Source organism: Heterocephalus glaber, unplaced genomic scaffold (genome assembly GCF_053883595.1).
Source record: "Heterocephalus glaber isolate CG9 unplaced genomic scaffold, H.glaber_assembly_v1.0 deba00001662, whole genome shotgun sequence".
In the NCBI taxonomy this organism is placed as follows: Eukaryota; Metazoa; Chordata; class Mammalia; order Rodentia; family Bathyergidae; genus Heterocephalus; species Heterocephalus glaber.
In genome coordinates this window covers 16,418,849-16,443,844 of record NW_028258403.1, presented here as the reverse complement: position 1 = coordinate 16,443,844, position 24,996 = coordinate 16,418,849, and the positions used below count along the sequence as shown (strand labels likewise).

The window sequence follows — 24,996 nt, the reverse complement described above, 5'->3', positions numbered from 1 at the left end:
CTGCTCTGACAAATCACAGCTTTTCCTTCATAGTGTAGATAGTATCAGCTACTAAAGAATTTCATCATATAAATCAAAAAAATAGTTTGTCATAACCTGTTGCAGACTTTCAGAAGAATTTCTAATATGGTATAAGTAAATATTAATACAAAGGTTTGTGCTATTTGTTTAGGATTTTATTTTTGTTGCATATGAACTAGACTCCATATTTCTTGAATAAATTTGTTATAGTAGGAAAGAAATTCTCCCCCTGCCAGATCATTAATTTTCCAGATCTTGCTTTGTAAGATAGGCAGTATAGTTTATTTTTATCTTATAAATGAGCAATGTCTACTAGTCCATAGGATATATAATCACTGTATATTTCAAGAAATCTACTACTTTAAAACTAATAGCATTGGGCCGGGGATTTAGCTCAGTGGTTCCAGCACCTGCCTTGCAAGCGCAAGGTCCCAAGTTCGATCCCCGGTACCCAAAAACAACCTAATAGCATCAAATCCTTGAAAGTGTACTTGAAAACATATCCACCCATGTATCTCAATAAAATTCTCATTTTTCATTAGGCAAGACTGCACAATGATACTGTCTCAGATTATTTAAAGATACTGCATGCCCTTTAAAACTAAAATGCTAAATGACTTGTTTTAGAACATCTTTATTTTAGAATGTGCAGGGACTTACTGTAGTAATTAAATTATAATGACATATGGCACTATAAACATTATTCAGAACTTGCCAGTCATTGAATTCAAGCTAATAGTCATTGTTTTGACCATCTTAGAAATAACTAACATGCTAATACCCCATTTTCCTCCACATAACATGTAAATCATTGGATCTAGACGAGCACTTGACTGTTAATTAAAAGATCAAGGGGGCCGGGATTTAGCTCAGTGGTTCCAGTGCCTGCCTCGTAAGCGCAAGGTCCCAAGTTTGATCCCCGGTACAAAAAAAAAAAAAGATCAAGGTTGGGGCCGGGGATTTAGCTCAGTGGTTTCGTCACCTGCTGCGCAAGCGCAAGAACCCGAGTTCGATCTCTGGTACCAAAAAAAAAAAAAAAAGATCAAGGTTGTAGTCCCAACTCCATCCATCAGCAGTTTTGTTTTTCCAAGCAAATTTCTGTACTCTTGAGGCGAGGATTATTGCTGAATAAACATTTTTCTGACTTCACTAAGTTTTGTGAAAGTAATATTGGTAGATACAGCCTTCCTCTAGTTTATACTATTCTAAATATTCTCAAATGATACCTTGTCTTCGTTTAATCCTTCTCAATATAGCCTTTTTAAAAACTTAAATACACACAGTCCCCAATTTGAAATGTTTTGACTTATATTTCAACTTTATATGGTGTGAATGCAATACACATTCAGTAGGAACCATACTTTGAATTTTGATCATTTCCTGGGCTAGCAACATACCATACAGTATACATTACAATACTCTGTCGCAATCTTGAGCAACTCCCAGACAGCCAAGTGATTATTGGGCAAACAACTTATACTCTATAGAACACAGCAATGCTAAGTTATAATATTCAGTAGGTAGGGTGATTTAAGTGCATTTTCAACTTGAATCAGATTTATCAAAAGATGTCACCATTGTAAGTTGAGGAACATCTATATTTAAATTTTTCAAAGTATTTTCCAAGGATATTCTCTTTATTATAATATACACAGCAGTTTCATGAATCTGGCCAATATGGTGTAAAATTACCCTTCATTTGATTTTTTTTAATAGTGATAAAATATACCTTTATTTACTTTTTTTGAGTCAGAGGGTAGTAAAAAAAATTATTGCTAAAGTAGGTATCAGCCAAACAGAAAGGTGCTTTAGAAATCCAGTTACCTTTGAATGTATTTAAACTAAGGAAAAGGTCATAATGTTTTCATGTAATACATACTTGGTTTAAATAACAATTATGACAAACAGCAGAATAAATTAAGGACTGCTACACTTGTGATCCATACAAAAAATCCAACACTTTGGGTTGTACATAATTAAAGAAATACCTCACTTTCAAAATACTGTAATAGCTAATACATAGAGGCATGCCTTAGGTGGGCATAGGAATGCAGTTTAAAAAAGAAAAAAAAAAGGCTGGGGATTTAGCTCAGTGGTGCCGCCACCTACCTCGCAAGCACAAGGTCTTGAATTCAATCCCCAGTACCGAAAAAAAAAAAATCACACTGGAACTTTACAATTTCTTTAAAATCACTGAGCAAGAAAAGCAACATCGAACTTTCATACTGATTTTACACAACTTCTATACAGTACCTTGACTTAAATCCAAGAGCAAAAGTTAAGACTCTCCTCCTCCATTTTTGGTAAACAGCTGTATGGTAAACTTAGATGACTTTTCCCCCTGGATTTTTCCTGGGAGTGGCCTGTTTTATATTTTATTCAAAAGAGGGCAGGTTTGGCACTTTTATACAGATGTCACCAATGTTAATATTCCTTGGGATCTCAGGAAGATTCGTATTCTTTACAGCTGATACAACACGGGCTGGAGCTCCTGCTAAGCCAGCCTCAGATTTCTGCAGTTTATTTTGTGCATCAATTTGTGTAACAATTTCATTCATGATGGTCTCCAATACCATCCCCCCATCACCATTTCCTCAAGAATACTGTGAACCTTGTCTACATGGAAAATTAAATCCAGTTCACAGACATTTTCAAAACATTTGTCTAATGTTTCCACGAACACTTGAATTAAATCTAAAATGCCAAGTTCACTTTCTGAAGAATCCACACAGAAGACAAAATATAGTGTTGCATAATGTCTATAAGTCAGTTTGTTGTCAGATCCTCCAATTAATTAGATTTAACTCCATAGCTCACAGTAAATTACACAGCTTAAGACTGATTACCAAAATCCTCCTTGTAGGAAATTACAAACATTTTTTCATCTCTCTTAGATACCAAATGGAAAGTCTCCCTGATGATTTGTTGTGTATCTTCACAGAACTTGGAGAGCCGCGGCTTGCCGTGGTTTAAAATGAGGATTGCCTGGATCGTGGCTGGCCTGGGCCAACCTGGTGGGCGCTGGAGCCAGGGCGGGGACAGGCACGGGAGCCTCACCTCGGGATCTCGCTGTCCTTCCCACCCGCCTCCTCCGCAAGCACGCGCGCGCCCGACCATTTGTTTTTTTTTATCTGTGCAGATTGTCTCAAAGATTTTTCTGTGTGGATGCCTCTTAAATTAATGTAACAAAAACTCATTGCCTCATACTATTGTAGAATTTATGAAATTTTTTAAATTTTAAAAAAAATTGTCGCAATAAGCGAAAAATGTTGTGCTGAATTATAATGAGTTCTAATTACTTTTGACATTTATAGACTTTCTCTTTAATCAATTATAGTATGAACATTTAAGGAATTATCAATTTTGTCATAATATTACACCTGACATATTTATACATTGTACCTTACTTTTTTTTAATTTTAAAGGTTAGCAAGATCGAAGGCTTAGACGAAGTCAAACTCTTTCTCATAAATAAGGTAGCTTCAAATTGGCTTTGATGGTTTTCCTACCCCACCTTCAGAAAGCCTCTATCCTCATGTTTGTTCTCCCAGTAATCTGTAATTTCTTAAGAAATAGTTCCTGTTCTTCATTTTAGGGGCAGTGTTACTATTGTACTTCAGAGTCTGGTAATCCAATAATTCTGTTTATATTAAATTTTAATTGTCCATTTTGCAGTTAAACTTGTGGAGAGAATAATCTCATAGGAGCAGAAACAATGTATTTGCTTTATTTCTTCAACACCTACACAAATTACATAGCTTACAAATGTAAGTCAATAATCAAAATTACTAAGTTTTTATTATTGAAATTCTCCCTCTTCTGTGACCACCATTCTTGGAATCTTCTATACAAAAAAGAGACATGAAATTCCTACATGTTAAAACTACAAAGAAGCCACAGAAATAAAGTTTATAGCAAATGCTTACTAAATTAAATGCTTACTAAAGAGTTGCAGAGTAGGCCTTAAATCCCTAAAACTGCCATAGAGCACAAGTACAAAATTTCATTCTTGCTTTTTCTTTAAAAAAATCAATAGATTTTTCTTGTTTAAGAAATAAAACATTAACCCTGAACAGTAAAATAATGATATAGATCTTTGCTAGCTCCCTGTAATTATAATTTTTCATATTCCTTTTAGTGAAAATTATACTTTATATTCATTCTTGTGTATAATATGTATTTATATATATAAACATACAAATTCCGTTTCAGGATAGTTATAAATCACATTTGAGCTAAGTATACAACCTACTGGAATGTTCCATGGAATTGGTGATCATAAGGCTGAAAGTGTTCCCATTTCTAACATCAAAAACAGTTGCGAATTACCAGATTAAGAGAACTGTGGAGAATGAGGGTTGTTGCTCCTTTAAAACCAAATCTCCCTTTGTTTATTCTCCCTAAATGTTAATAAAGGTGAAATATTTGGTACTGCTTAACCTTCTGCAGTACCTGTTCCCCATGAGAAAATCAGTTTCTTTACATAAAAAAAAATCCAAAGTCCTGTGAACATATCACAAATTAGAAATATTGCCAATATTATCAGAGTTCTTGCACATGAATATATTTCTTTATCTGACATTGAAAACGGTCCTCCTAGAGACAGCATCTGCTATTTACAGATATGTGAGCCAAGCCTCAAAATAAACTATTTTCAGCACAGATGGAGGGGCATGTTTGGGTTACCCTGTATTTATATCCTTTCTCTTTAACACCCCAATGAAGTAAATAGCAGTTGGTGGTATCCCCATTTAATATACAGATAAACTGTGGCAAAGAGAATTCATACTTACCTTTCCAGGACCAGCCTGAAATTGAACCCCAGTTTCTTAACAGCTGCTCTTGAAGTTTAAAATTAAAGTTACTTAAAATGCATAATAATGTTAAGTTAATGAAGATTAAACTATTTCTCTTGTAGAGAATGTTTATTCTCTTCATTATTTTTAGAATAGTAATATTCCTCCTTTTCTGCTTTTGCAGAAAGGAGGAAAGAGGATTAGTGGATAATTATATTGCTGTGATTGCAGCACCTGTGTGTTATTTCCTTTGATTGGCTAGTTCTGTATTAAAGATTCCTACCAGCTAAAAGTCTCCCTTATCAAATGTTTTTATAGCTAATTTTAGCTTGAGTTTTAAATTTATAACAGAAACCATCTCAATTCAACTTAAATATGTATTTTAAATTTTTGCTTTGAATATTTTGCTAGTTTACCTTATCCTTTTTATCATCTTAACCATTCCAATTTTTTAAAGTTTCATGGTATTGGCAACACTCACAACAGGAATATAGCTTGAGTTATCCTCTTGTTGCTAGCCATCAAGTTTGTGTATTCCACTCAATTTGTAGGTACTAATAACTTCCCTAGAGTGCTACCTTTTAAGTTAAGGAGTAACCATCTCACCTATTATAAGGACATATAGGAATTAACTACTTTAGATTCTGGTTACAATTGCAGATGATAACAGCTCTTATGTGAAAGTTTATAATCATTACAATCACAGAAGTACCTTGTGACCTAGGGCTATGGTTTTAAGTACTTAGAGTTTATTATAGCTCCTTAGTATGTTTCCTGAAGTTAAAAAAAAAAAAGGAAAGGCACATATACCATGCATTGGGTTAGTTTGTTTTTGTTATTTATTTGACTACATCAAACTTAGAAAATTATAAAGAACATGTAGCTTTTCAAAGGTGAGTTAGTTAGACAGTAATTATTTACCAAGCTAACAGTGTTTTCTGAAGTTAATCCCCTACAAGAAACTTTGGTGTTAGCCTGTGTTAATATGTGATGAGTGCTAGTTTTTCATTTAAAAATCAACCATTAATGGTTATTTCCCTTTACTCTGCCACTTAGACCTGAACTTTTTAAAAATCATCTTAAGAAATATTTCACTAATGAGATTTATTGTAATTTTATTAAACACCTTGTGTTTTTATATAAAATAAAAATGCTATATCTGGATAATTTTAGTTTTGTTCACCTGTATATTAGGGTTTCTTAGTTTTATAAACCTTTTATACAGCAAAGTAAAGTTACTCTTTAAAATCTATTTTATTTAGATAATCATTTTTCTGCACTGATAAATTTACTACATTGGAAGTGTCCTTGTTTTAAATAATAACATTTCCTTTCTGCCTAATTTTTTGTGTAAACTCTAAATATAATAAGATAAAGTAAAATATTTCATTTATAGGCCCTCTGAAAGTAGAGCATTTTCAAAGCAGGTAGGTGTCTCCACCCTACTTTTCATGAAGCGTTTTACCCATTCAAGCAGACTTTTAAAAACAGCTTGTTTTGATAGCAGACTGTTCTCCTGTGGGCCTTCAGCCTTTGCTTCCTGGCAGCACCTTTGGTGCGAAAAGAGAGTGATCAATTGGGAGACTATCAGTGCCAGCATGCATAGAGTGATAAGTTAACACACCACTGGGAATTTCTAGGGCCCACCAAGATACTTCACTTCTAATGTGCTAACAAGCTCATTTTTCTACCTCTTGCCTCTTCAGTTATTTTTTTTTTCTCAGAAGAGCTTAGAAGTTGAGTGCATCAGGCATAATGAAAAGCTCTGTAGGAGGGAGAAGCAATAACCCCATTTTTCCCTTTTCAGCCAAATAGAAAATTAGTTTCTGGTAATACACAAAGGCCAGTATTTTTTGTACAAGGGGCACTGCTGTGAATCAAAGGACTCTATTAACTGCAGAAAATTCGGCAGCTGTGAATCTCCCCCAATGAAAAAAGTACTTTCCAACAAGTTGTGAGATATGTGGTATTATTTAGATTGAACCATCAGTTTCATCCTCTTCCATTATAACCATATACCTTCTTTAAAAGAGTGCTATATTACTTTTCTATGTTAAATTGGACTCAAAAATGACTATGTTATCCTTCTATAAAATCCTTACCACCAGTCATTTTAATATAACATGTTGTCCTGTTGCTACCCATTTCAGAAGTAAAATTCTTTTGAAGTTTAACCCCAGTGTACAGAATTGAAAATAATGGATTGCAGGGAATTGGAATTCAAGTTATTCAATATTTGATGCATAAAATAAATTGTAATACAAGAAGAGTACACAAACCATTTAAAGGGCAAAAGATATCAAAATCAAAGGCAAATTCATAATGAATATGCTATAGTCTTACCTTTAATTCTTAGACTTTTCCTTCTTAATTAACTAACTTCTATAAATGTAACTGTCAATAGTATCTCCAGTTGAATTAACAGTTTAAATTGTCTTCCTCTCAAATTATTTTTCTTAGTCTGAGTTGTATAGACTTAGTGTATAATTTCTATAATTATACAGCTATAATAAATGGCAATTTTTTAAAGGTAAGGTATTTTGAGAAGGAAACATTAAAATGAGTTTTAGAAAAAGTCAGTGACAGAAGAACCAATAGACTTTTTTATTATCCTTATTTAAATCTTTCTGTACTTTTTTTATTATCCTTATTTAAATGTCAACATAGCACACTGAGTACAGCAGGAAAACTTTTAAAAGTTGTAGAAGAAAGGTTAACTGATTTCTCAGTTCAGGAACTATATGACATGAAGTCAGCATGTGAGTTTTTCCTGATAATTGTATGTTGCTGCCTGCTGCTCTACATTTTGACAGCCATTTCCATAGTTGCTTTCTTGAACAACAGAAATATTCTCTCTCTTTCTCGCCCTCTCTGTGCTAACAGCACAATCAGACCTGCTGAAACAGGAAGCCTGGAGTGGGTTGTTCAAAAGCAACAACACTTCAAGGTACTGGTTGCTTGTCAATAATATCAGAGAAGAAAATGTGGTGAAAAGGAAGTACAGTATTTTTCTGTCAGTGTCAGTGCCCTGTAGATGCTTTGTTAGACAGTATTTAGGAGTCCTGTGGACTCTTTGCAAATATTCCTGCTTGTTTCAGTGTTATAATTGACTGGGTATTTTTTCCTGACATACAGATTCAGCTCTGTATTTATCTTAACCACATGGAGTTATTCGAGGATTATAGCAACAGTACTCTTCCATTCAAAATGAGAGCAATTGTTGAGAAATTGCAGGGATTTTTAGAAAACGAAGAAGATATGCAGGAATTTTGCACAATAAGTCTTTACAAATGAAAAATACAGAGTTTTGGACATAGTATTTTAAGAAGCCTCATAATATTTATTGTGTGGCTTTGAGAGTAAATCTGCTGATGGAAGCTGATTAACAAGAGGCACCTAGGCTGACTGATAGCTGTTGAATCCTTTCTTAAATAAACTGTTCTCTCTTTCAGAAGTTTAGTATTCTAATTATTTTCTAATAAATGTCTCCCTGGTAAGCTGAAATTTATAGTGAGTGGTATCATGAGTAAACTTATATTAAGTATCTTTAGCTTTAAATAGCCATACTTTTAATCAAATATAAGAATGATTAGTGAATGATTTATTAAGAAGTAATGTTCTAGAAACTATAGTAGTCCTTTTGGCTGAGACCTCTTCCTTTCCAGTGTAAGCTGCATTTAAGTTCATCCTTAACAGAAGGCAATCAGCTATGAGGAGAGAGCACGTTACCTGCAAACAATTGTCCAGCACCATTTAGAACCAACAACATTTGAAGATTTTGCAGCACAGGTTTTTTCTCCAGCTTCCTACCATCATTTACCATCTGATGCCGGTAAGATAAAAAGAAGGTATTAGTTACTTGTTGTGATTGGAACTTGAAATGCAGTACCCTTTTGTTCTAAAACCTTGGTTGAATAAAATTCTGATTGCTGAAATATAAATACTATTTGAATTTGGCCTATAAATTTGATTTATATTTTCTTTTACCTAAACATGGTTCCTTAAAAAGACAACAATCTTCATAAAAATAATAGCACCACATTTTATCTGAACTAGTAATAACCCTAAGTCTCATGGGTTTGTTACTGAAGTATCTGAAAAACACAAGTTGAACATGCACTCTCAACTTTAGAAGATCAAATTTTATGGCCAAGAATATTCAATCTCATTTCTCTCTCTCTCTCTCTCTCTCTCTCTCTCTCTCTCTCTCTCTCAGAAAAGCTAAACTGATCTACATTTAAAAGTAATTAATATAGTAAGTTATGTTATAATATTTAAAGATTAAGAGGGTACTGCATTAATACAATTACCTAATTTTGAAGAAATCATTAAGAAAATAAATGACTCATGGCCTTCCTATTCTGTAATATCTTGCACTCCTTATGATTGTTTCATTTATTTTCCCTCTTTAGATCATTAAATATCAGTTCTGTTTATCTGAAGGTAAGACAAAGTGTCAACCAAAACACCCCTCTGTTCTCCTCCCATTTCCTTTTTTCAAAATTAGCAAGCTCTAAGCTTATAACTCAGGCAGCAAGCAAATTTAACACTTCCCTGGTTCATACTAAACATTTCAGAAATTGTCACTAAATTTTTTTTAGAATGATACTAATCCAGGTCTGCATGAAACACTAACATGGTTTGGGGATTAAAATAACTAATAATAGAACCCCTTGGCTGAAACTAGTTACACCTTGTTATATTGACCCTTTATTGTTTGTTTGTTTCTCAGCATGAAAGAATAGTACTATTGAACTGAAGTGGTGTGTCTTTGTATTTTGTAATGTGTTGCATTGTTTTTTAATATGTTAACTCACTAAATGGTTATTCTCTGTGCACCTTGCACTGTACTAGGCACCTGAAATACAAAGATGACTATTATAATGGTGTTCAAAGGGAAGCAGGAAAAAGAGAACATAATCTAAAGTTACTCATAATAAACCTTCAAATTTTCTTTATATTAAATACATTTTCTTTATATTAAATGTTTAAAAGGTACAGCACTTTTTTTTAACATCTATTTGGGAAAGAAATTACTGTAATTCTCAATTGAGGTTTAGTTAATAAAATTAAAGCTTCTATTCCTGCCATCATTAATTTGCCATTAAAAAATAATTTTACCAAAAAACTTAGGTCCCTTTCAATTAATATAAAAGACCTACCAAAGAGAAATCACATCAGACTAGGTTGAATCTTTTGAAAATAAGATCAAATGTGAGATTTGCTTTAATGGACAGACACCATCTAAAAATCAGTTTGACATTAAGAAAGAAGGTGAAAGATATTGAAAGTAAACTTATGAACAGCAAAAAGAAACTAAGTACACTTAGTGATGTCATTGTTTAACAGTAGAGAATTTCTGATAAAATATCAGACCATATTAAAATAAATATGATTAATACTTATCAAGTCATAAATTTCACAATTGAAAAGTACATCATTATTTTTGGACATTTGAACTAACTTTCCTCTTAGATTTATAAAGGTTATTCAGTTTTAATGTTGTAATTGTTTACCAGCTGGAGCCTTTCATATTTGTAATCTAAAATTTCTTTTTGTATTTTCACATTCTGAGATAGTCAGTAAAGGATCCCACACCAGCCAAGTCCAGGCTCTATTGGCGTCATTTTTAATGTATTAGCATTCTTATTAATTTATTCTACACAATGTTTAAAACAAGACTTACATCCTTATTACTAGTCCTATTTAAGTATTATTAATAGTCTTATTTAAGACTTTTAAATAGTAATAAAAATATGAATTTGAACATGAAGCTTATATTGTGCTGTTAATTTTTTCCAGTTTTCAAAAACTGTTTTTGCCTTTAGATCCATTAGAGACATACACTCTAGAGTATTTTTGCCTGTAAATAATGGCAGCAGTATTAATTTAATACATTTATATATATGGGTTTTTTGTAGACTTTAATAGTTACAGCAAACAATTTTTATCAGAGTGGCTCTCAGTTCAACACAATGAAATATATACTTCTACAGTAGCAAAGTCATTACAGTATCTGAATAGTTTTTTTCTTCCATTTATTTCCAGTGTTGCCTTTCTTGGCATTTTCTACCCTGTAAATACAGAATGTTCTATAAAGTTTTATGTCAGAGGGAGATTCAAGAATGCATGAAATAAGCCATATAATAGCAATTTAGAACTGACTTCTAGTTTGCAAAAATGTTGCAATAGTATGTAGTTTATTGGGAGTTTTTTAAACATAGGATAAAATTTGTTTGCCATATTGAGGAAATGGATTCATACTTAAAATTGAGAATCAACTTTAGATATTGTATATATATCCTATGTATATAAAGTAATACTAATCAATACTAGTGCCATAATTTGAAATTAAGTTATAAAGAAATGCCAGCATGATAATTATAGTCTTTCTAACCATCCCTATATATACTTCTGTTCAGTGCAATAGTATAGAAAAAGATTATTTTGGGAAGCTTGGGATTTAGCTCAGTGGTAGAGTGCATGTTTAGCATGTTCAAAGTCCTGGCCTCAGTCCTGAGCAAAAAAATACAAACTATTTTCTAAATTTTTTTACTTAATTTGGTTCAAGATGATCTAAAACCCACTTCCTGGTTAACAGTAATGTACCAACTGTGGTTACATTTAAATCCAAAAGATTTTTTAATAGAACTTTCAGTATTATTTAAATCTGAAAGATTTTGGTGTATCATAATTGATTCATAAATTTCATAATTGTATTTTCTCAAATGTACTGTCTGTGGCAGTAGACTGATACTTAAGGGAAATTATTTTTATCCCTAAGGTCATTGAGGGAAATATTGTGATGTCACACTTTGTTGATCTTCCATAACTACATTAAAATATTATTAGATTTTTCTTGTCCTTTATGTTTAAAAAAACTACAGGAAAAAAAATCCCTTTATCTTTGTCAGGGATGAATGTGGAAAATAGGGGCCAGGGATTTAGCTCAGTGGTGTCGCCACCTGCCTTGAAACCTTGAAAGCACAAGGTCCCAAGTTCGATCCCTGGTACCACAAAAAAAAAAAAAAAAAAAAAAAAACCCAGTAATATATGAATGTGGAAAATATCAAATGTTTTATAGTGACTGTTTTCTTAAACTGTTTGTGTCTTTGTAACACCTCTTCTAACCATAAAATGAAATCACTACTCTTCCTGGCCAGATAACAGTAGTTCAGAAATGTTTATATCTTTCTCAAATGTTACATTATCTTTCAACATTGTGGGGGTTTTTTTGTAATAAAATTCTAGAATGCCAACAAATTGGATTCTATTTTACTGAAAGTATACAGTAAATATTAGTGGTTTGTCAATTTCAAAATTAAAAGCACAACGCAATTTTTTAGTATTATGTGATTTTTCACTGTAGCAGCCAAAAATATTTTCCAAATTCTATTATGTAGTACATCTAGAGTTATTTGTAATACCAGGAGATACCTTTTTATGGGTTGTTTTTCAACAGACAGACTTAGAGATTTTAATTCATTAACAATTAAAGGGTTTACTGTTTCAGTCTTCCCCCTTCTTGTCTCCCTTTTCTTTCTCTTTATATATACACATACGCATACATGAATATATACACACATATGTGTGTGTGTGTATCTGTACACATATAACACTTTCTGTGGTTACCTTTAGAAAATGTAATAAGTTTCTCTTTAAAGAAATGTTATGGCTGAGGTAGAAGAATTACAACGCTGCACAACTTAATGATTTAGCAAGGCCCTGTCTCAAAATAAAAAATGGATGAAAGGGCTGGGAATGTAGTTCAGTACAAAGGCCCTGGGTTTAATCCCCAGTAGCACAGGAAAGGAAAGAAAAAAAAATAAAAATAGGAAGAAAATATTTTTAACTTAATGACTCAAAATAGTTTATATGCTGTCAAAAACAGAGTGACTATGAATACATAGGGTGGCATCTAATCTACCTTCATTCTAACCTCAGTCGTCCTGTTATTTTGCAAAATTTGCATTGCCATATAAATAGGTATTAGATCTGTCTTTCTTAATCTTTGAGTAGGATGGGGCATCCAATTTTTGCCACTGCTTTGGTAACTTTTTTAAGCTTAGTGTCCTTCTTTAAAAGTTATTTTAGGGCTGGGGATTTAGCTCAGTGGTGCCGCCACCTGCCTCACAAGCGCAAGAGCCTGAGTTCGGATCCCTGGTAGCAAAAAATAAAATAAAATAAAAGTTATTTTAAACTTTCCTCTCCTTCCCAGGCTATGAAATGATCTGAAAGAAAATATTTTAGCTCTTCAGAAGATAGTTATTTTATAAATATATATATATATACATATATATGTATATATATATATATATTTTGTGTGTGTAAGGGGCTTTTTTTGGTACCAGGGATTGAACTTGGGACCTTGTGCTTGCGAGGCAGGCAGCAGCACCACTGAGCTACATCCCCGGCCCTGTTATTTTATAAATATCCTAAGTATTATTTGTAAATACCAGTAGGACAGTCAGTTTCCTTTAATATATAATGTGGGCTATAAATGCATTTAATATGTTCTTAAAAATAGATTATTACTCATCCTTATATATTAGCTTGAAGAGGTAATCAAATATGTTCTATTTAGTGCTTTGACTTTAGAAATTTGGCTTACATGTTATTGACCAAGAGGCAAATAATACTGATCATAAATAGCGTCTATTAACCTTCTGTGACAATAATTACTAGGTTCAGTTTCCACAGAAAGCATTCATTCAGATGTGAAAATAATAAAGTAATAATTGAGCAGTTACTGAGTGCTAGCCCCTATGCTAAGTACTGTATAGGCACTCTTGTTTAGTCTTCATAGAAATTCTATGAAATTGTTTTTTAGGAAAATTTACCCAGGATCATGTGGTGCTTAGTAAAGCCAGTATTCTAGCCTAGGCCTGTCTAACTTCAGCGTGCATGATCTTTTTTTTTTTTTTTTTTTTTTGGTACCAGGGACTGAACTCAGGACCTTGTGAGGCAGGCGACAGAACCACTGACCTAAATCCCCGGTCCTGCATGATCTTAACTATTAAAATTATTCATTTGCCCTAAATATGTTTATCCCCTTTTTGCTATTGATAGAAAGGAGAGAGATAGCCCAATAGCCTGTCATATTTATAATTAAAAGATGTTAGAGATTTTTATTTTGAGTGTTCTACCTTTCCTACCCATTGAAAAATATTTTTTTAATAGCTTTAAAGTTGTCAGGGAAGAAATCTGGACTTTGAAAACAGACATCTGGATTTAAATCATAGTCCTGCCATTTGTAATCCACATGAACTCAAATTAATCTGTCCTACACCCAGTTTTCTCATTTGTAAGGAGATAGAATATAACAAGCTTGATTTGTTCTAAGTGTGTGGTAACAATAGTTTTGAATATCTTAAAATGAAACCACTTGTTTACCTGTATTTCTATGCTATTTCATTTTAAATTCTGTTATTGTTTTCTTTATGACATGCATTGCTCTACCCATGCAAATCTTTTTTTTTTTTTTTGGTACTAGGGATCGAACATAGGACCTTGTGCTTGTGAGGCAGACAGCAGCACCACTGAGCTAAATCCCTGGCCCTTACCCAGGCTAATCTTAATCACTTATCAACTCCTTTAACAATATTAAAGCAATAAGATTATTTAGGAATCTAACGTATTATTAGGAATCTAACCTTTAATACAAGGTTATATTTTATAGGACTACTAAGATAAGAGAGAGAATTGATTTTTTTATTTTTCCCAAAACTAAACCCAAGGGTATGTTGTGCTCTCCACATTTGAGTAATATTTCGTAGTTGATCTTTTTCTTCAGAAATATTTTTAGTTTCTATCCCTTTCTTTTTTTCTCTTTCTAATCTATTACCTATTTGTATTCAAATTCTCTTAACTTTTGCTCTTCTTTAATAACTTCACTATATACAGTAGCTACATTTACTGTGTATCTACCACATGCCAAGATCTTTGCAAATGAGTCATTAATCCCACAACTGAAAATGTCTTGTTAGTTCACCCAACAGCAAAGAGCTAATAAAGTGACAGAGTTGGCATATAACTTACAACTCTCTAGTTCACGCCTGTGTTCTAACACATTCACATTCTCTCTTAGTTCAGTATGGTAAAGTTGACTTCAAAGTTACAATATTTTAAAGACTCCACCCAGTAAGTTTAGTAGTTTTAAACTGGTCCTGCTTGTCATGAAGCAGTACAAACAATCCATTGAGTTTCTTTTTATAATGTATGTATAGATCCCTAAAGTCATACTCAACTTGTTATTTGTAATTATATACTATAATCAATGTACAAAATATGAATCAGTGTATTATACTGTCAAGTTATAGTCACAGCCTGTGTGATCACTCTAAGAATGTTTGTAACAGATAGGCACAAATATAGGAATTGTAGATACTTTTTAAACTTAAGGATATATTAATAGAAGTAATTAAATAAATTAGCATTGTTTGACTCCAGTAGTATAAATCAGTAGTTAGGCAGAATAGCATGTGAAATGAAATGTAAATATTTCTATTCTTTACATCTAAAATTGAGGTCTACCTACATAATTATTTGTAGAGTTTGGGTATATTGAATATATAACCATAAATAGCATCTGCCAAAACATGAATAACTGTTCACCACATACTATAAAAAGCCTGATTTGACTTAATTGGCTGAAGGATTTTATTGATTTGAAGGCAATAAGAGAGACATGGAGGAGGTGCTGGTTCTTTTTAAAGTGATAAAGCCAGGATATCCACCCAGGCACCTGAAAGATAAAGTGTATTTTCTGTTACTGTTTTACTTTTTTCCTTTTTCTTCTCCCGGTACTGGAGATCAAACTCAGGACCTTGCTCTTGCCAGGCAGGTACGGCGCCACTGAGCTACATCCCTGGCCCTGATTTACTGTTACTATTAAAAGTAATGAGAGAGGGCCAGGGATGTAGCTCAGAGGCACCGGGCCTGCCTCGCAAGTGCAAGGTCCTGAGTTTGATCCCCGGTACCAAAAAAAAAATGTAGCAAGAGAAAAGATTTTAGGAATAGGTATAAAGAAGAAAAATTTTTTAAAAAAAAGAAGAAGAAGAAGAAGAAAAAAAATTTTGGATGGAAATAGAAGAAATAGCTATTAAGTAAATTTTTTTTTTTTTGGTACTGGGGATCAAACTGAGGACTTTGTGCTTACGAAGCAGGTGCAGTGCCACTGAGCTAACTCCCTGGCCCTTAAGTAAGTTTTCTTGGAGGTCTTTTTATGAAGAATTGAGAGGAAGATATTTTTGAGTTTTAATTATATTTAATGTAAATTTAATGTGACTATAGCTACCATAGTACAGCTGAGTGTTGTTTTTTTGTGTGTGGTTTTTTTTGGTACCAGGGATCGAACTCAGGTCCTTGCGCTTGCAAGGCAGGCAGCAGAACCACTGAGCTAAATCCCTGGCCCATAACTACCATAGTAGACAGTGCATCTCTAGAAATTTTCTGAATGCTGCCAATACAGTGAATACTTTAAAAAGTACATGTTTATAGAATCTCTCATAGACTTTTTTTTCTTCTTTTCTTTTTTCCTATTTGAACTTGTTAGTTGGTAAGTATAACATTTGAATGTACAAACTATTGACAGTTGTGATACATCATCACCCTAACTCATTGCATGCTCAATTATATTTCATAATAAAAACCTGATCACTCTTCTCTGCTTCTCAGTTAATATCTGTAAAATTCTGCACTATGTCTCTCATATCTGTTACCTATCTTCTCTTTTGTTTTCTCACTTCTGCTCGCTACTCCATTTCTTCATTCACAACACAGAAAGAAATGCAGTGATAGTTCTCTTCCTCCCAAAACCTCCGCTAGAAACCATTGGCCGCCTCAAGGTAAACAGCCATGGGAAGGCCTCTCCTGATGGCCGGGAATATTATTCATTATCAGAAAAGCATGAGCTACTGCTCCTCACCTTCCTTTTGCCATCCATCTGCAGGGCTTCCCTAAATGGGCCATGGATTTATAATCTTATAAGTTTTTCAGTATGCACCAATTAAGATCTTCAGGAAGAGTAAAACTGAACAAAACTATTATTTTCTTCATTTATTTAGAAGGTCAGCCTCATTTCAGTTAGAAAAAAAATGGTAGAGAAGTCACTTTGAGGAAGGCAGTTGATATAGGTTATAAATGACAAAACATGTTTGGAAATGTACATATATGTTTCTAATTATAACATTTGACCTTAAAAATGCTGAGTATTCTACAAAGGTATATTCTTAATTTAGATACAGTTCTGCGCTCCTTATTGAACATTTTTGTTAGAAATATTAATAACTTCAATTTAAGCACAATTGTTTCATTATATAAAAGTGCTAGCATAATTTGAAGTGTCAGTGAGGTACTGCATGGCCTAACAGATATGCCAAAAGTCTCTCCTTAAAATAAGAAGTTTAAGCCTCCAACTTGTGTGGGTTTTTTGTATGTGTGACATAAATTTTTTTTTTTAAATTTTTTACAGCCAGGCATGGTGGCACACGCCTGTAATCCCAGAACTTCGGAGGCTGAGGCAGGAGGATTACCAAGAGTTCAAGGCCAGCCTGAGCTATGCAGTGAGTTCACAGCCAGCCTGAACTACATAGCAAGACTTTGTCTCAAAAAAACATGCCCCCCCCATTTTTTTCATGTACTTAAACCCAGAAAAAATGCAGATTAAAGTACCTTTAAATATGTAGAAACAATTTAAATTTCCTTGTTTAGTTTGTAGAGGTTTTTTTCTGAAGGGTTTTTCCTTAATGTCTTACTCATTTACTCATAAGAGCCTACTATGTGCAAGGTTCTTTATTGTTGCTGTATATTGTAGAGTCATAATTCATAAAGTATAGAGATGAAAAATACTGTGTAAGTGACACAAAGGCTTTTCCTATTTGAATGTGCTTTGCTTACTTTAATTTTTTTTTTTTTTTTTTTTTTTTTTTTTTGGTACTGGGGATTGAACTTGAGACATTGCACTTATGAGGCAGGAGGCAGAACCACTGAGCTAAATCCTTGGCCCTTTTTTTTGAGACAAAGTCTATGTAGTTCAGGCTGGCCTTGAACTCAGTATGTGGCTCAGGCTTGCTTGTTTGTGGTGATCCTCCTGCCACAGCCTGGGGTTGCAGGTGTCCACCACCACGCTGCTTGCTTTAAAATTCTATATCTACTAATTTTACTGGTTATCTACAGTGTAACGGCAAAATTTAATGAAGGTAAAAGCAAGCATTTCTTACCTCTTTTAACATAGTATCTGAGGTCACTTTATCTTTCTTGACTGATTTTTGAGATAAGAATTATGATCTTCCCTCCTTTTAAAATCTAATTTAAATATCTAGGCTGTATGATGGTCTCATAAGTGTTGAGTAGTTCTTTGAAACTTGTTTAGAACTGTTAAGTGCCGATTTCTTCCAGTTTGAGTAATGAAGGCCCTTTTTGGTTATACCTGAACCCTAGAGACAGAAATTGGTCTTTCTCTCCTGCTCCTTTTCCTGCATGGCAGAAGTGCTTTGGACCCCTGTTCTTTCTAGCCCAAAGACTTTGCTTCCCATTGCTCTTTCCAGGGTTCTGACTCTGGAGATAATGATTGGTGCTTTCTTGCTAATATGATGACATGACCCACCAGATCACTGGACTTTAAATATGTTAGTAGGCTGCTGTGAGTAGAACATATGGGGCTTTCTTTTTCTCAAAAGACTTCCTTTAGGCTTGGGATTCTCACTCCAGATTAGTAGCAGACAGGTTGTTTTCTTATGGGATGAGAGGCTGGATGACAGTGTTAATGTTCTTGCTGTTTCCTACAGGCTTCTACCCAGAGATCCTACCCAGTGAAGCTCTCACAGCAACGCAGGTAGATGGGGCTGACCTGGCCTCTCCAATGTCTCCTCGAACTAGCAAAAGCCGCATGTCCATGAAGCTGCGTCGTTCCTCTGGCTCGGCCAATAAATCCTAAGGAGACAAGCAGCCCAACAGTGTGATCAGCAGTAGCCACCTTAGCACGAACATAGTATTAACCCCTTCAGGCCTTCATATCTGCCATGCCATGCATGTTCCTTCATGTACATTTATTTGAGAAAACACTGGACTTAAATAATTTGTAACTTAATATTTTAGATTTGGGATATTTATTCACTTCATTTTTTTCCCCCTACACTCCAAACTGCCATCTTTTGAGGGGGTGGAGTTTTATTCTATGCTCTTTACCTTCCTAGATACTCACATCTTAAGTAATTTTACCTCTAATTTCATGATTAATGTTGAGCCAAAATTCGGTTGGACAGATAGTCTCATTTTATTTATTGTACCCCCTGACAGCTTTATGGTTCAATAAATATATAATTTTTTACAAACGTAAAATTAAACTTAAGCATTTGTAAAGTTAAAGTTACAGATCTGTTAATAAACAGGATATGTACAGATTATGTTACAAAAATAAAACACTCAAAATCAAATGGTCATTTAGCATCTTAAATTCCAACTGAAAGAATTTTAATGTTGCCTTTTGGCATTTTTTTTTTTTTTTTTTTGGTACTGGGGATCGAACCTGGGCCCTCGCGCTTGCGCAGCAGGCGGCAAAACCACTGCGCTAAATCCCCGACCCCTTAATGTTACCTTTTTCCTCTCAAGGCAGTATCTCATTTCCTGACTATGTAGATGATTCCATGCATATCAAGTAATTAGAAAAATCACTGCTGAACCTTGATTTGTTTAGCTTCCAAGTAATTTTCTAATGCTTTGCTTTTTAAGTGCTATCACTGTTAAATATTATTTGTTTTGAGATTGTGGCCCATTAATATTGGCTGATAGATGCTGTGTATCTATACTCTTCCTTAAGTACCAAAAATAAGATGGTGGGAAGGAGAAAAAAACTTTTCTGATATGAATACGTTGCTCCAATTATATGTATTATTTAAAAAGAAAAGGGAACATGACCCAGGAGTCTAAGTTAAATCTAATATCGTTCATACTGAACTTGCAGGTGCAAGTTGGTATACATTCCACTCTCTGGAAGCATTTTCCTCTAGTAGATAAGCTGCTCACATTTTTTTAAATTGGGCATCTCCTAAGGAAGTATAGCATGACATCAGTACCAACTGCATGTGTAAATACATCATACCAGCAAACCATAGAATATAAATTATGTATCATCATTCATGTAGTGTCTACAAATTTGTAACAATGGGGAGGGATAAAAAAGATGACATAGTATTTAATAAAACAATAAAAATATTCTTACTATCACTTCCTGTCCACTATTTTCTTCTATATTTTATAATTTTCAGACTTAATAGGCAGAGCTATTATGACTATTAGTGACCTATGAAGCATAGACTTAGGTTATCTTGGGTAATTGTGAAAAAAAATTAAATTCCCTTTTCAGGATACACTGCAACCTACTTCTCAAAGATCCTACCACAGCTTTAAAAACATAAGAAATTTTACATCTTCACCAGTGCTAGCCAAAAATTTCACGCAGGGCACCGCCTTAAAGCATCAGTTTATATCAGCCACATATTTCTCTGATTTCTTAAATTTCACATTGTTTAATACTTTCAGAAATCTCCCAAATTTTTCTGAAACAGTTTTGAGTGTGCTTAATTTTTTTCTTCTAATTAAAACTAAAGTTCCTGTTAACAAATGGGTAAAGAAATAACCAGAAGCAAGATTAAACATTATAGACAATTTCCCGCCATTAAGATGGAAAAATTTTTAAAAAACAAAATTTAACTGCTTACATGTTTCTAAGGTACTTTCTCTTTATTTTAAACATCTAATGAATTGATAATACATCACAAAATGGGCTGAAAATACCAACTTGAAATGTTGAAATAAATACCATTAAAATGTTTGTCATCTTCAAATAACACTTCAGCAGCTCTTACAGAAAATATTTAAAATATGTTTCTATCAGGCCAGGGATTTAGCTCAGTGGTTCTGCCACCAGCCTTGCAAGCCCAAGGTCCCGAGTTTGATCCCCAGTACACCCCCCCAAAAGAAAAAAAAAAAAAAAAAAATATATATATATATATATATATATATATATATATTCTGTCATTTTTGTGGGGGGAGTATCCTTCTAGACAATGTATTCTTCCTTTTGCCACTATACTTCAGAGGAAAATTTCCTATTGCATTTCTGCACCATTACATTGATTTGCAAAATGTATCTCCTGCCTTTGTATTCTAAATGGGTCCTAAGATTCTAAGAGGCATTAGAATCACTGGCATTGGGGAGATAAGAAATGTGGCTCTGAAAATATGTTCAACCGACTCATAAGAAAAATACAGAACAAAAAGCACAATCTATGTACATTTATTTGGTGATAAGCATCTTACAGATCTGAGCTATCAAGCAGTGCTCAGCCAGTGCCCCAAACTCGGTATTAGGGGATGGATACAGAGTACACTGAATACAGTTTACCAAAAAATTCAAAAGTTGCTGCTGGAAAGAAAATACTGAATATTGAGTGAATTGCCATTCATCCATGGTGTATTACAGGTATTAACATCTTTTAAAGCTGAACATAATCTCATACATAATATACACTATGAGATTTACAACAGAAGCATTAAATGTAGGTGAAACCTTAAAAACAAACTTCAGGAAACAAATTCAGTATTTTCAAAAAGCTATGTAAACAGATTTCAGTCTTCCTGAATACTGCCCACAAAATAGCTAAAGAATTTGGAGGGTGTCTCCTTCCAGTAAAATAGCACCCTCCCTGCCTCCAAAAACTAATGCAAGATTGGACTGGTACATATAATTAAGAAAAGGTTTGGGGGAAAATTCTCATCCTCAAGAGCAGCAAACATCCTCTTAAATTTCCTGCCTGTGGATGCAGGCCTTGAGTCTTCTCCCCCCCTGTAAGTTTGGCACCAACCACGTAACTTTTAATTCACAGAATATACAATGCAAGATATCTGACCCCATTGAGACAGAAAGTACACAGACGCCTGTGATTTCAAGAGGAAAAAAAAATGTGACTACCACTTTTGGTAGCAAGAACCTTTTGTAGACATTGAGACATGCACGCATTCACTGTGACTTTCCATAGGAATTACAAATCATATAGGATTCGTTAGGGTCTCCAGAGTTTTGAGGGGGGAAATCCTATTTTGGTGGGGAAAGTAAAAGGGATTTACAGCTGAGAGTCTTTGACCATGAATGTTTATGCCATATACATACCTGCTCTCCTCTGGTGGGACACTCACCACTGGGAGAGTCTTAAGAGGGAAACCATGGGAAGGAAAGTGTAAAACTTGCAAGTGGTAGAAAGCCCCACAGAAGTTCCCATGATCCGTTTTCTACCCGGCCAGCCTGGTTTCTCGGACCTCAGCAGCCAGGCCGAAATGGCATCTGCAGTAGCAATACTTGGCGACTCTCTGAGGGGTGGCACTTATTGATGTGCCGGGTCAGTCCCGGGGAACTAAAAAAAGTGGACGGGCAGTGTTTGCACGAGAAAATTTGCTGCGCACTTCCATCAGGGGCCCCTCCGGGGCCCGGCGCTTCGGGAGAAGCCCCAGCCAGAGCAGGCAGGAGCAGCTCCTCCCGGACAGCGTGCCACAGCCGGTGCTTCTCTCTGATATCTGCGGACGGGAAATGCGCCCCACATAGGGGGCAGGCGAAGGCGAGTGGGGCCCTACGGTCAGAGCCAAAGCCAGGGGCCAGCGCGCGAGCCGAGCCCGCCTCGTGAGTGACCAGGTGTTTGCGCAGGTAGGCTTGGCGGCGGAACTTTTTGTGGCAGTACGGGCACATGAAGATTTCGGATCCCCCGCCACCACTCGCACTGCCTGGCCCAGGCCCCTGGCGCCCCAACACTCCCTCGGTGCAGGGAGCCTGTGGCAGCGGTGGCTCTAGGCGCGAGAGCACCGGGAAGCCGCGGCGCGGGTCGCTGTCCTGGTGCTGATCCTCTCTGGAGCTGTCCTTCGCTTGCGGGTGCTGATCCACAGTCCGCTCTGCCCGGCTATTCTCCTTCCCCTCTGCTAGGAAAGACGCGATGGAGCCAGAGTCCGGGGAGGACGAAGATGACAGAGGCGGCTTCCCGTCGGCGGAGGAGACTGTGCTTGCGGCTTGGGGCCGTGGCTTGTGCCAGCGGCGATGAGAGGCGAGGTTTGCAGGGCAGCTGAAGACCTTGTCACACTCGGGGCAGCGGTACTCGACGCGCACGATGCGGGAGCAGCGGTGCTGGGCGAGAGCGAAGGGGTCCGCGTACTGCTCCTTGCACAGTTGGCAGATGAACTCCCCCAGCGGTGTGCGGCTGCCCCCAAGACCTCGGGATGGCGCTCCGGGTTCCTCCTCCTTGATCTTCAGGCCCAGGACTGGAGACGTGGTCACCTCGTCTGCAAAGCTCAACTTCCTCATGGCCTTTGGCTTCTTGATGCCCGCAGCCGCTGGTCCGGGCGCGCAGCCCGCAGTCAGCTTGACGCGGCGCTCGCCGGCGGCCGCGCGCTTCAACCCGTGCAGGGCGGCCGGGAGGAGCGCGGGCTCCGGCTGGAGTGCGGGTTCCGGGAACGGCGCCCGGAGCGGCAGGAGGAACGGCTCTCCCGAGGAAGGCGCCACCGCCGGCGCCCCTGAGCAGGAGAAGGTGGCCAAGACGGCGGCGCCCCCGGGGAAGGACTCCGCGGATGCTGGCGAGCTGAGGCAGCGCTCCAGGAACGCGCGGCGGAGCTCGGCCCCCGCAGGCTTCACGGGGCTGCGGCTGGGCCCGGGGCCCTCCGTGTCCTTGGCCCTCCACTCCACGCCTTCCTGCCCGCCCACCCCCGGGCTCACCCCCGCAGCCCGACAGGGTGACCCAGACAGTTCCTGAGCCGTCTCCGCCGTCCGCCCCTGGGCGCCAGGACTCGCGTGCTCCGTACCGGGCAAGGAGGCGCTGGGAACCTCCGCGGGGGCGGCCGGAGCCACCTGGGGCCCCAGCGGAGGCAGGACCCGCTCGGCGAGGCGCACTCGATACGAGCCGCCCGTCCGTTTAGTTCGCTTCACCAGGAAGCCCCTCGGCATGGTGGAGTCGGGAGCGCTCGGGCACCGGGAAGGATGGGGGACGCGAGGGGCAGGGAGCGGGCGAGCCCCAGAGCTGCACCGGCTTCACCGCGGCGGTCATGCCCGGGCTCCCTTTATAGCTGAGACGCCGGCCGGACCGCCTGCAGACCGCGCCGGCCAATCAGGAGTGGGAGCGGGTGCCAAGGGCGGGGCTCCGGTCCAAGGGTCTCGCTCGGGGAGACCGCGCGGCGCCCCTGGCCCCGCGCCCCATGCCAGTCGTACGACGACGCCGGAAGGCTCGGTCTCCACAGCCGTCTGTGGGAAGCCGGGCGACCCCACGGCGCGCCCCGAGCACAGCCAGGCAGATTGGACTTCCGCTGCCCCCCAGTCACACAGAAAATCCACGTTCAAACCCAAGTCTGGCTCCTTCCAAGTCTGAGGCCCAAATGCCCCGGCGCTGCGGCGGGAGGGCGGCGCTGGAGACCACAGCGCGCCCAGCAGCCGGGAACGGGTTAACGTCCGCGGCCGCGCGGGGCTGAGGAGAGGCCGCGGCGAGCGGCGGACGATTGCGTCCCCGCCCTGAGCCCGCACTTGACGGCGGGTCGCGGCCGCCATCCAGTATCGATCGCGCCGCGCGGCTGCGACGCCGCGAGGCTCCATCTGGGAGAAGGGCTCTCGGCGGAGCGTGCGTGCCCGCCAGGCCTCTGAGCGCGGGCGCCGCACGCGCGGGCCGGCGCTGGGCCGATAAGTGCCCCCTCCCCAAGGGGAGCGCGAGTGGGGCGGCGAGGGATCTAATTTTCCGCTGCCCTCACGTAAAGTGGTTTCTCTGTTCACACTTTCCACTTATGCTACCCAGAGACATGACTTAATGCCTGCCTGGCCTGTTTAGCATGGAGCAGATTGAGTGAGAAATGCTGCCGGCATCAGCATTCCCTCTGCCTCCCTGTGCACCACGAGCGACACTTTGCAGAAGATGTGCTGCAGATCCAACTCGACAGATTTTCCTCAGGCCCCTGCCATGTGCCCGGCGCCGGCTAGAAACTAGAAGAGATCCGGAAGTTCTTGCTCAGGATGGAATAATTAGACAGTATATGGCAAAAGTCAACTGCCCAAATCCATAGTATATAGGTAAGTACAATGTGAGAATCGGGAAGAACTCTGTTCCAGTCTCCTGACTAAACCAAAATGGAGAAAAAGACTCAGGTGTTTTTAAAACTA

At 37.6% G+C, this 24,996-nt stretch overlaps 2 protein-coding genes and 1 pseudogene across 9 annotated transcripts in view; 1 reads left to right on the top strand and 2 right to left on the bottom strand.

The window, feature by feature from the left end:
* Ralgapa1 (Ral GTPase activating protein catalytic subunit alpha 1) overlaps positions 1-20,042 on the top strand; it is a 228,736-nt gene extending 208,694 nt beyond the window's left edge. For 4 of the 8 annotated variants that reach the window (XM_013066624.3, XM_087197118.1, XM_087197119.1 and 1 more), the window contains 2 exons: positions 8,525-8,649; positions 18,605-20,042. In XM_013066624.3, the coding sequence (XP_012922078.1) occupies positions 8,525-8,649; positions 18,605-18,753 (274 nt within the window). In that variant the 3' untranslated portion in view covers positions 18,754-20,042. Of the gene's footprint in view, positions 1-8,524; positions 8,650-9,229; positions 9,373-14,310; positions 14,436-16,598; positions 16,664-18,604 lie in introns of those variants that run through there. The other 4 variants (XM_021246571.2, XM_087197115.1, XM_087197117.1 and 1 more) reach the window with 4 other exon arrangements.
* Positions 2,300-3,138, bottom strand: LOC106007935 (AP-3 complex subunit sigma-1 pseudogene; annotated as a pseudogene).
* Positions 20,043-20,857: 815 nt separating the features above from the next.
* Positions 20,858-24,308, bottom strand: Insm2 (INSM transcriptional repressor 2). The gene has a single exon (XM_004867554.3). It carries the CDS (start codon positions 23,797-23,799, stop codon positions 22,135-22,137), a length of 1,665 nt encoding a protein of 554 aa, XP_004867611.1. The 5' UTR covers positions 23,800-24,308; the 3' UTR covers positions 20,858-22,134.
* Positions 24,309-24,996: the final 688 nt, after the last annotated feature.

What these genes read in the sequence shown, in the direction of transcription:
- Insm2 (XM_004867554.3), bottom strand. Translation starts at nt 23,799, where the DNA reads ATGCCGAGGGGCTTCCTGGTGAAGCGAACTAAACGGACGGGCGGCTCG.